The sequence below is a fragment of the Xiphophorus maculatus genome, chromosome 18 (genome assembly GCF_002775205.1).
Source record: "Xiphophorus maculatus strain JP 163 A chromosome 18, X_maculatus-5.0-male, whole genome shotgun sequence".
Classification (NCBI taxonomy): Eukaryota; Metazoa; Chordata; class Actinopteri; order Cyprinodontiformes; family Poeciliidae; genus Xiphophorus; species Xiphophorus maculatus.
In genome coordinates this window covers 18,023,109-18,035,388 of record NC_036460.1, presented here as the reverse complement: position 1 = coordinate 18,035,388, position 12,280 = coordinate 18,023,109, and the positions used below count along the sequence as shown (strand labels likewise).

Below are 12,280 nucleotides of genomic sequence, written 5' to 3'. Positions count from 1 at the left end.
TTTGCTACCTTCCAGAGAGTGGATGCCTTTCTCCCTTGAAGTGTCATAAACATTGTTGAAGTCGTCTCCGGCATTTGGGTCGGCTCCAGCTTCAAGAAGAGCTTTCACCGCACTGAAAAAGAATAAAAGAAAAGACACATTTCTTTTCTGCTTCCTAATTTCTGAATGCAGAGATTTTGTTTTAGGCTCAGGACACAAAGACGTCATTCCAGAAAGCAAGACTCTTCTACTTGAAAGACATAAAAACCTTATGTAATGTAAAATCAGTCAATAACCATTCACTAAACAGGTTTGACTATTTAAAGAAATTATTACTGTATGTCAGCTTGCATGTTGTAAACACTGGATGCTCATGGATATTTGTTTTTCTTGCCGGTTTCAGTCTGGACAGACCTATCTCAATGTTTCCCTAAAGAAACACATTGAAAGTCAGGCTTGTTTACCCCCTTCTGATCAGTGTCATTTTCATTTGTCTAACTACATTTAGACATCAAGAGGCATCGTCTTGAAGATTTCTGTTCACCTTTCATTTTTCAGTCACATTTGGAAGCTTGTTTGTTTTTTCTATCCTTTTTCAACAAAAATGTTCAAGCTGTGTTGCTTCCTCAACCTGACTGTTCAATTGAGTAAAAATGAAGCAAAAAGCCTTGTATCTCCTCATCTTCTCTAAAGACAAAAAAAAAAACTGACAACAAATTAACGAGAATCCCACATTAGACCAAATGGTACTTCTTAGCAGCCTTATTCTGACCAGCAGCCACTTAACTTTTAAACACAGAGACACTTTATCATCGTAATCAGTTCAATTCTAAGTTTTTAAAATCATGCTAAATCAGTATCCACAGCAGCAATTTCAACTAAAATTCAACAATTAATGGGTTGAATTTGAATAGAGTTTTATGTCTGGGTAATTTTTCTGTTACTTTGTGTAAACACAGTTTTAAATAATGTTTTCTATATTCATATCTTACAACACTTTCATAAACAATGTGGCTTCTTTTTCATGCTTTCTGAGGAAAGTCAGATGGAATACCAGACTACTCATCTTTTTTATCCTGACCTTTTCTTTCTCAGATATCATAACACAGAAACATGCAAATGTTCAGTTTTGTCAAACTGACCATAACACTTTCGACTGATTCGCTTTCATGTATTCTATCTCATTATGTTGAGATAGAATACAATGGCCACTTCCTCTTTTTTCTTCTTCAGTTCACATTTGTATGTCTTTTAACACATACATATGTGCAGAGTGAGGGGGCAAGGGTCAGGCCCATTTCCGGCACTGATGGGGGCCCGTGTGATGAGGTGGGAATGTGTGTGTAGTAGCCCTTCACTGGAGCGGACCGCCTTTTAAAGCAAACAACAACCTCAGCAACACCACTGACTGTGACCTAGCGGATATTTCAGGTACCGTCTCTCCATCTAAGCTCACTTTTATTCTTTACCATGAACGTGGGCATTGGCTTTGACCCAGAGACACATATTTACGCATGAGCACACAGAAACAAAAATATTCTCAATGTGTGCTGACAGGGTTGACAGCATGAGAGGGGTGGTGGTTAAAAACATCACCCCTGAAGATATGTTGCAGCTTCCTACACACAACTCAAATTTGTTAGGTGTTAATATAAAATTTGACTATTCCACCACAGTAAGACTTTGAATATAGAAAATGTAAGGAACCAAGCAAGAAAGGAAGAAAGAACGGACAAATGGATGGATGATTTACACAATTATTGACGCTAAAGTTTTGGCTAAGACTAAGTAACAAACCTTAAAATTTAATTCAACTTTGGACATGTTTATGAATATGGCCTCAGGGTTCTTCTGCAAAATGGTGCAGAATTTATTTAGACTATATAACAAAAAAGAAGTAGATGCTTAGTAATAAGAGAGGACCCTAAACCTAATTGTGTGACTTTTACACCATGAAATTTTATTTATCTTTTTATTAAGTTCTATATAAAATATCTACCAAATATTCTTTAAAAAAAACTTAGGCCTAAACCCATGTAAATTTTAATATTTCTCTCTAATCAACCAGTCTACAACACCTCTTTAGATTTTAATGGCATTGAAATTTAGGTTTACAATGACTTTAAATACACAAGCATTCTGGAAGCATTATCTACTTGCAAGCTTAATCTTTTTTATTCTTTTTCATAAAATCCAGGTCATGGGTACTTCTGGTTATTTGTACTAAAATAGAAGAACAAAGGAAACATGTGGGGTAGTAAGGGGGTGAACCTTTTGGACAGGTCTTTGTGTTTGACTTGGCTAAAGGCTTATAATAACTATCAGGGGTCTCCTTTTGTTACTGTATCAATGTTGCTTGGGGTGGGGTTGGAGAGAATGACCTACAGAGGGCGTCTCTCTCATCCTTGCAAGCACTTCTACAAACACATGGAAGACGCCTTTTGACACAATTTCAAACTAAGTTTGGTCACACCAGGGTGGGCAGGGCTGTGTGAAGAGAAGAGATGGTCTGAAAAGGTTTAATGGTATAAGAAAGATAAACACAGGGGAAGATAAAGAGAGGAAGACTCCAGAGAAGGATGAGGAGGGAATAAAAGGAAGAAAACAATGCTAAAGAGAAAAAAGGAATGGAGATTTAATTAAGCAGGACAGTACTAAAACTAATGAGCTTTTAAAAGCAGTTTATAGTTTTACTAATCAAGTGATGATCAAGTGCCTAAGTTTATTTCAGACAGTCAGGAGAGGAGTTACAGCTGTAATTTGAGCCCAAACTAAAGACATGAAAAGGTTAATTAGGCTTAACAACAATGTTAAAGGACAGAACCTCATATAAAAGGTAAATTATCTACCAACCTTATTCTTTTTAATGTTATGTTTGATTTAGCAGTGCAGTCAAAGCCAATGTAAGAATCAGTATTTTATTAGCCTCTTGTGTACACAAGGCTGTCCAATAAAATGTCCATGCAATGACTGTTTGCCAAAGCTTAGCAAGTCACTTATGCTGTGTTTGTGCTTTTATTTTTTCATTATGTCGGAAAGAAACGAGAGATGGATCGCTCGCGCGTTGCAGTGCTACTTGACAGTTGTGGCCCATTGTGATGACCCATCGTTACTCAAAAATCACGAAGATAGTATAAAGTCCTGATGCACTTTCTATTCTCTGCCTGAGCTCTGTGGCCAGGTGAGAGGCAGCCATACACGACGGCTGGTGTTTGTTTTTTTTAATCCAGTCCTGGAGGGAAGACGGGAAACAAAGGCTTCCGCCTTCCTTGTTCTATTACAAGACACCGGAGATGAACTGACCATCCATGTCTCAAACCACCTGGACCAGAAGCTGGACCTCACTTGCCCCCGCCCTCACCTAGTTCATACCTGGGATCAGAGAGGCATAAACTGTTTCTCTGCACTTGTTTAGTATTTGTTACTAATTTCAGCAAACAATGAAGCACATTCACAGCATCACATCAGACAGATAGTTGACTAAATCTGAGTATGTTTTTCTGTAAATTACTGGCAGAATTAGTCAAACACATTGCCTGTTTTAAAATTTTTTCAAACCTATAAGAATTCAAGATGATGCAATTTTTCTTCTAAAATCAGTTAAGAAAAATTTAGCTTTAAATAATCAATTCCAAAAGCACTATCTGCTTAATATGACATTAGTATAATCTCCGAACAATCTTAAGTCATAACCCCTTACATAGTGCAGTTTTATGTGCCTTTAAAAGTTAGATACTGGGCGTGCTGTGGTGGCGTAGGGGTTAGCGCGACCCATATTTGGAGGCCTTCAGTCCTCGATGCGGCCGTCGCGGGTTCGACTCCCGGACCCGACGATATTTGCCGCATGTCTTCCCCCCCCCTCCTTCCCCGTTTCCTGTCAGCCTACTGTCATATAAGGGACTCTAGAGCCCACAAAAGACCCCTAGAGTGGTAAAAAAAAAAAAAAAAAAACGTTAGATACTGGTAGACGCGTCTGAAATTATGCTCAAAATATGGTAAATGATTATGTGACAAAGCCAGACATTCTCCCAAAAGCTTACATTTTATAGAGACCAAAACTTAGTTCCAAAACCATAATCCCTCTCTCTATTCTCACAAGCCCACTCATATACTCATTCCCCTATTCCTCTGCTTCGTTTCTATCCCACTCACACCCAGTCAGTCACTCGGCCGGCTGGTTGGAATGGTCAACAGGCGTTACACTTGGCTAAGCCCTTATTGTGCACGTGAATGCAGTGAGGGAGGGACTGAGGAAGAGAAAGGGAGATGGAGATGTGTATTGTGTGTTAAAGAGTGCAAACAGAGGTTCAGGCCATACGCCTCCCCGATTTAATTCTACATCAAAGCTAAACAAACACACACACCCCCACAGCCGATGTCTTACCCTTAACTCGTCCATAACTCCCCCCAAAAGCCACGCCCAAACCCTTGGATACAAATGTAAGGCTGAATTTTGGATACTACCCACTCCAACATTTTAACTAGGAGAGTTAAGTGGTGAAATCCTGGAAATATTTAGCTCCAAAAACCACTTCAAGTCCAGAAAAATAACAACATTACAAGTGAAGAACAGAGTAACTCAAGAATGAGATAAAAACTGACATTCTGGCTACAGGCAAGACCTTGTTCATGACTAATGTTTCTAGCGTTTTCACTTAACAGCTGCAAATAAAGTTGTGTGTGGCTGAGTAATAGGCAGTTGGCCTGTAAGATATTTGGTATAACCTCCCCTTGTTTCCTTGCTTATGTGTGGCTGTTATGTGAGTGCACATAAAGTGTGCGTGGGTGTCTGTGTGTTCGATATGAGTGATGCGCGAGGACCAATGTTCTGTCTTCCCTGCAGCAGTGACGGCACACTGGGGGGTTGGAGGACTGGATTAAACACAGAGGAGTGTCTGTCTTGCTGAGTTATAGCGCTCATAACACAAACACACACACAAACACACAACCTGCAGTGAAACACAGACATTGGATGAAGAGGCACAGACAATCATATTTGTATCCAAAAACATTTGACACACCAACAGTCGCGTCATTAAACACAAAGTGACACACAATCAATATGTTATCCAGATACAAACAGCCAGCTCAAGAGATCTAAATACAGGGCACAAACACATTTTTCACCTCAAAATTCTGTCTTCTCTAAAATAAAAGGAGAGGTGGATGGGTGGATGATGTACAAACTGATGAATGGGCAGACAGATAGATATTATAGCAGGACAGGAAACAAAGTCTGGGACTTTAATATGGTAATTTTTATTAATTTGAATTTAACATGTTTAATTTTTTTTTTTAGGGTTAGGGTTAGGGTTGTCATACAAAGTTTCCATGCATCTCCTTGTATCTGGTAAGCCCATTAATCTGACGCATAAACGGTATCCACAAAAAAACACCAGCAATGAATGACAAAGTTGCTTCTTTTTGCAAATTTGGTTCTTTTTCTGCTAATTTTTGCTTTAAAAGACAATCTGATGGGATCTTGGAAAAGGCTATGTTGTTTACCCCCCCCCCCCAAAAAAAATAATGTCAGCGATCGCAGTCTACATTTCTAATGTATTTTTTCAAAGAAGCTCTATAAATGATCTGGGATTCCTGAAACACTTGAAAGCTGAATGTTTTAAATAGCACTTTGCATCAATCTGATGGTCAAATAACTAAATAACAAAACAATGACTAACAGCTCATATGTCTATTTATTCAATAATTTAACAGCAAAAGGGTTTTTGAATGGAAAATGTTCCCCAGTATATAGTTTTCGATTACAAACCTTGCAATTAACTCGACTAAAATGTTAATCACGTCCCACTACAACAATATGTATATTTTTTAAATATGTGCTTCCACTTATAACAGTCATCTAATTAGTTATTTTTAATATGTTAGAATCCATGAAAAATGTTTTGTTTCAGATGTTTCTGAATCTCAAATCAAAGACAATAAAACTAGTTACTATTGTCCATCAAAGCAAGTCCCTTTGCAGCTATTTTCATATTCAGATTTCACATAATGCTTCTCTCTCATGGATACCCTTTAACCGGTAAAGTGACCTCAGAGTCCTGATGGAGCAAAGAAAGAAAGAAAGAAAGGCTGGTTAAATTGGATTTGGCCCGGCCTTAACCTCAGCCCTTCTCTGTGTTATGTATCTTCTGTGGGCCAGGAGGCTAATTTAATTTGCAGGGGAGCAGGATGGGGGTACGGGTAAATGCCGTCTGTCAGTCTGGAAGTTGCACTTTGCACTCCTGAAGATGTAACAGTAAGAACTGCAGCAGGAACACGGATGACATATGTTCGCACTATAACCAACGCTGGCAGCTGTCTTACTCAAAACCACTACATCACTCTTACGTGTGCAAACAAAAGGAGGCGAGTCAGAAGTTTAAAACACGCAACTTATTCCGGAGCTTAAGATGGCAGAAACAGTCATTGACCTGTGCTGTCTGTTCATTGCAGCCACCATAAGAGCGGTCCATCCCAGCCGGTGACGATGATTTGGATCCACGCCTTCTTTTATTAGCCTGAGGGGAAAAAACAAAGTTTTATTTTACAGTCATATCGTCCATGACAGAAGATTGTAGATGGGAGTAGACAAAGCAAAACACAACACAAACTCTTCCAATTTTAACACGTACTAAAATATTTAAAGAGAAAAATATTAAAATAAGTTAGGCGACATGCTTGAGTATTATAATAAAGACAGGCTGTTCATAAGACACTCTTATCCCAGTCTTGACGAGTTAATGCATCTATGACCAGGTGTGTGTGTTTGGGGGTGGTTTAGCCTCAGGGTACACCATCAGGTTCTGCGGTGCCACTGTCCCCCTGGATGTGACTGTGTAAGGAATCCTTCTGTCACGTCTCGTGCCGATCAGACAGGTAGTGTCGGTGTTTACAGTCAACATGGTGGCCTCTTTCTGGTCTGCACTCAGCTCCGATTCGCTCTGGCTCTGTTTTCACTACCTGTTCCGCATGAGGTAGCAGGGTTAGGATACAGATCTAATGGTTGATGCTGCAGCTGCAGATTGGCTCCAGCCAAAATGCAGATCTTAAAAGTTAAAGGTGGGGCCAGCATGGCAACCTAAAACAATTTAATCTCACTGAAAAAGGAATACGGCACTGGACCAAAATCTACTTTAGATAAATTGGACTTCTTGAAGCCTAATTAGTATTATTATGCACAACTGTAGCTCAGTGGTAAAGTGGTTGTCTTGCAATTGGAAGTTTGTAAGCTTGATTCCAGCTTTCTGCTCTCATGTATTGATGTGTCACTAGGCAACCCACTTAACCCTAGGTTGCCTACCAGTCGGTGTATAAATGTGTGCATGTTGGTTAGTGTGACAGTTACTGTAAATCACTTTGAGTCGAAAGTATGACTGGTAAAGGCTCTATATAGATTCAATCCATTTACCATTTTATTTTCCCATATTTCAGAAATTGTACTTTGTGATCCAATTAAAATCTACAGTAAATATCAATAAATTCAATCTCACTAAAAATATACCAAGTCAAACTAAAATAGGGGTGTCAAACAGCAGGCCTCTAAGCCCAGTGTCCTTCAACTTTTAGATGTGTCTCTAGTTCAACACACCTGAATCAAATGGTTGAATTACCTCCTTAGCATCCAATCCAACTCTTACTTTCTACTAATGACCTCATTATTGTTGAAGCCGAGACATTTAAGATTTACAGCACACCGGCCCTGAAGGACTGGATTTTGACACCAATGATGAAAAGGTTTCTATCTATTTTTCAGATCAAAATTCCAAACTTTTTCAAAGTTATATTTCTAGTTATCAGACCAATTTAAGCCTGCTTTACCATAAAAGTATGCCAACATTACTGTGAAGATAAAGAGTAGATATATGGAGGCAGAGACTAATGGACATATGGACTTTAAACATATTAATCCAGATCTAGAAAATACTCAATACTTTTCCAGACTGCACAGGAACATCTTCCATTAAATGTTGCATCAAGTTAAGCTACTGCTGAAGAATCATGTTGCATGTGTCTTACCAGAACCTACCTTTTAGTCCTGTAACTAAACAGTCCAAATAAAGGCAATAATTAAAATAGTAAACTTTAAAATATATATAAAAGGGAATATTTTTTCCATCAGTACAAATTGTATTTAAAATGTCTGTATGCAAAACCTATTTTTTTAACTAAGGAGTTAAGTAAGTTAAGGAACAAACCTTTATGCAGTGATGCATTTTTAAAAGCCTTTAAAAAAAAGGAGACCTTGATTTGAAAGAGTGTCTCTCAGCAGACACACCCTGACACTCCGCCACTTCTGATAACTCAACCAAAGCACTTAACACATCTGTGACCTGCTGAATGGCTGACTCCCTGCACTCTCACCTACACCATCTGCCACATGTGGACAGGTAACCCAAGCCTGAAAGTGGAGACACACATTATGCACACACTCAGATACGGGGATTTAGATACCAACCAGAACACACACAGGCAGCTTTAAAATAAACATTTATAGTATCCGTATATGAATATCATGCATAACTGAATAAATGATAGGAAATCAGATTAACATGACTAGCAAATTTAAAACGGACACTAGTTATCATTTTTGGTATATATATATATATATATATATATTTTATAAATTGTATTTTAAAGTAATTTTCTGTAAAATAAATAAAGTATCAGCAAAAGAAATCTGACTAAGATCTATAAAAATGTTTTCATAATGCATTACAACACACTCCTTTTCACAAAAGTAAGAGTAAAAAACCCTAAAGTTTGAGATTAATGCTTAGAACATTTTCTGCAGAAACAAATGGTTCTACTCTGCCACCTGGTGGTTTGTGATAGATCTGCAACTGAAGAACAGTTTAGAATGGGCTTTCACAACAGTAGATGATCCCGACTGTTCTGGAAACTGTCCACACAGCATTTTATTTGTGACCATACAGGCTGTATGTGGCAAACATATTGCGTTGCACTGTAAAGATCACATTCAATGAACATGCTCAGAATTCAAAAAGGGGAAGTGAAATTATATGTTGGAAATTACTCGTTCAGCTGGAGAAATACTAACATTTCATATGAATCAAACAAATTCTGAAGAAATTATACTTTTGGGATTCACTGATGTTAAAAAGTATCACAACACAGCAGTAATAGAAGATATCACTGAACAATCTTAAAAGATTGTGTAATTGAGGCAAAAAAAACAAAAACACAAAGAATGGGAGAAATCATATATTTTTAAACAAATCTATTGGTTTAGGTTGTAAATTTGAGATGAAAAATAAAAATAAAATCTGAATTGCCACCTATAAACAAGAAGTGACATTAGTAATGGCTCAGGATTATTGTAGTTTACAAAGTTACACCAAACAATTATTTATTATTAGTAGTAGTAGTAATAGTTTCTATTTCAACATTTATGATTTTACAGCTATTTTTATACCAATAGTTGAAATACAGCTTATAATTTATTTTGTTGAAATAAAACATCCCGTGAAGCATCCAAGTGATTGTGTAAGTCTAGTTTTCAAAGGTTATATGATGCTGTCACAAAGAACTTTTCCAAGACTTAAACTATAACAAAAGACTTTACAAAATACTAATTTAAGAAAGACAAATAAATGGCAAATTCTTTCAATATTTTCTAAGATTCTGAGACAAATTAGTATATTTTGCTACCAGTAGCTGAAATAATGCTAATCACTTATTAATGTACAATAAAGCAGGTGAGTGCTTGTGTGTGAACTTGTGCTGTACCTGGACACATCCTGTGCATTATTGGTTCTTGCTGCCTCAAGAAGAGAATCATCTGGTCATTTCAAAAGCACAACAATAACATTAGTACACAGTAGAGAGTGTGTGCATGACCACTTATTGCAGCTAATTGTAGTATTTCTACAATATTTTTTAACTTTTCAGTGTACTTATGTGCAGTATTGAGAACAAGACCGCTTAACACGTGTGTACCTTTGTTACCGGAGTCTTTCCTCAGGCAGAAGGCCACTGCTGCGGCTGACAGCACACCAGCTGAGGCCAGCCCTGCTCGGCTGGCACCCCCACCAGTACCACGGTTCTCATTCCCACCGCTCTGCCTGCTGTCCTCCCAATACTGGTTATTTTGTCGCCCTCTACTGGCCAGAGCCGCCCAGGAGCTACGGCGGTTCTCCAGGTTTGACAGCCATCTTGGGGCGAGGTGGTGGTACTGCACCGATGGGCTCACGCTGGTAACAGCAGTCTCTTCAGACAAAATCCCCCTCCTGGATACACGGGACGTGGATACGATAGGGTTCCGGTTGGTCTCCGCCTGTGTTTCGCGGAAACATGGACCCGTGGCTCCACTGGCGCTGGTCTGAAGCACGCGACCGCACGGTGACAGGCTGCGCGACCTTCGCGTCAGCAGCCTGGTGGGAACGGATGATAACATGGCGATAAACTCACCCAAAAATTATGAGGTAGATGAAACTCTCAGCGAGAGAGCGACCCGCTATTAGTTTGACACTCTGAGTGGAAAAACGCCGCGTTGGTTCAGGTGTAGCTGCCACCGTTCTTCTGCTTACAGTCAGGTAGTAAGCCGAAAATAGCCGTTTCACCTCATCCTAGTCTTTACGTCACTGGATGTTGTGCATTCTGGGAAATGTAGTTCTCCTAGAAAAGCAGCAAAGCGACGGTTATAATGACATGTTACTTTACAGAGCCCTGCTTGGTCTCTGAACATTTTTTTATGTTTTAGTTTTTCCTAATGGACTATCCATTTTGGAGGGACATTTTTTTAGACCTGAATATATCTAAATTACAATAATGGGATGGAAAAAGAATCAACTGTGTGTGTTAATGGCTTTTTAATAGCTAAAACTGACTGACATTGAGATTTAAATATTTCGAACATTCATTCGTCTTTGTTATGTATGGGCAAGTCTTAAATTAATGTCACTCATTAAAATAATAATAAAAAGATACGTTTCTACATTCTATGGCATCTTTAAAACTGTATATTCTTTGTCCTAAAGAGACCGATGGAACAGAGACAAGTTTGTTTTGGTTTTCAAGGACTCACGTCAATTACCTTCTGCGATTGCTGCTTTTTTAAAAAACCGAAATTAACAGTTTTGTATTTCAGTGAAAATTGAATATTAACACCACCAGATGGCGCCAAATTACAATTGTTAAGGTGCATCTCTGTGTTACCTGGTGACCTGTCCAGGCTGTCTACCTCTCACCCATGACTGCTACAGATAAGCACCAGCCCCTTCGCAATCCTGCAAGGAGAAACGTTATAAACAATAAAACTTTTACATCACAATTTATGTTTATTAGAACAATCAAATTGACTATTTTCCAAGTTTTATGGAATTTGTTATTTTAAAAAGCTTCCGGAAAAAACGGTGAACCAGAATACTGCATGCAAAGATGACTGAGCTAAAGCTCAAACTTAAGAGGAAATGCAGTATATCTTGGGCACTTCCTATTATTATGATCTGCTTGATATAAATAGCATCAATGTGCTTTCTTAATCTTATCTGATCGCTTCTTATCTGATTTCACAGAGATTCCAGCTCTGCGGAATCAACTCTGCGCTCTAATGAATTTACAATAAAAGTACTATACAGATACAATTAATCAGAAACAAGTCATGCAGAGATTTCTTTTCGATATCCCAGGTTATACTGGTGGGCATTTTCTAAACCTAGCCCTCTCCAACTAAGTGCACATATTTTTTGCCTCAGAATATAAGCCTCTGTGGACTTCCTTCTGTGGAGTATAATGTTCTAGATTGTGTGCTGGCAGTAGACTTACTGTCCCTCAGCAGACATGAATCATCGAGAACAACATACTCTGCCAGCATAAATCTGCAGGCACCTTTCAGATGTGTCACTGTGGGTTTGCCATCATGGATACTTGACATTCATTCCCTCCAGCAAACACATCTGTTATGACACTCTGCATTCCCACTACTGAATAGATCATCTTCTGCTAAAGGCTGTCCCTGTGAGCCAAAACAGCTTGTTCTTGAGAAGTGCTTATCTGAGCAGTTGGCAGGTGGAGTTAATGGCCATTATTGCATCCATGCCTTTGGTTCTACAATTAAAAAGACTGAATTGTCATGAGCAATTGACATTATATGACTGGCACTGTGATTTTATGCAATTCTCACAAAGCAGTGGAAGTATTGAGTAAACTGTGAACTTTGTAGGATGAAGGATCTTTAAGGAAAAGTTTTTATATAAAATCTTAAAAGGAAAATGGATATCTGTCATTAAAACCTAAATTGTCTGGCAGATAATTCTAACAGATTGATATTTAAAAGGCCTCC

At 38.4% G+C, this 12,280-nt stretch overlaps 1 protein-coding gene across 1 annotated transcript in view; it reads right to left on the bottom strand.

Moving 5' to 3' along the window:
• clpb (ClpB homolog, mitochondrial AAA ATPase chaperonin) overlaps positions 1-11,484 on the bottom strand; it is a 34,611-nt gene extending 23,127 nt beyond the window's left edge. Inside the window, exons 1-4 of the mRNA XM_005803400.3 lie at positions 9,937-11,484; positions 9,727-9,778; positions 6,411-6,497; positions 9-112 (exon numbers count right to left, since the gene is read on the bottom strand). Of these exons, the coding sequence (XP_005803457.1) occupies positions 9-112; positions 6,411-6,497; positions 9,727-9,778; positions 9,937-10,393 (700 nt within the window). The 5' untranslated portion in view covers positions 10,394-11,484. The remainder of the gene's footprint in view (positions 1-8; positions 113-6,410; positions 6,498-9,726; positions 9,779-9,936) is intronic.
• Between the last annotated feature and the right edge of the window lie 796 nt (positions 11,485-12,280).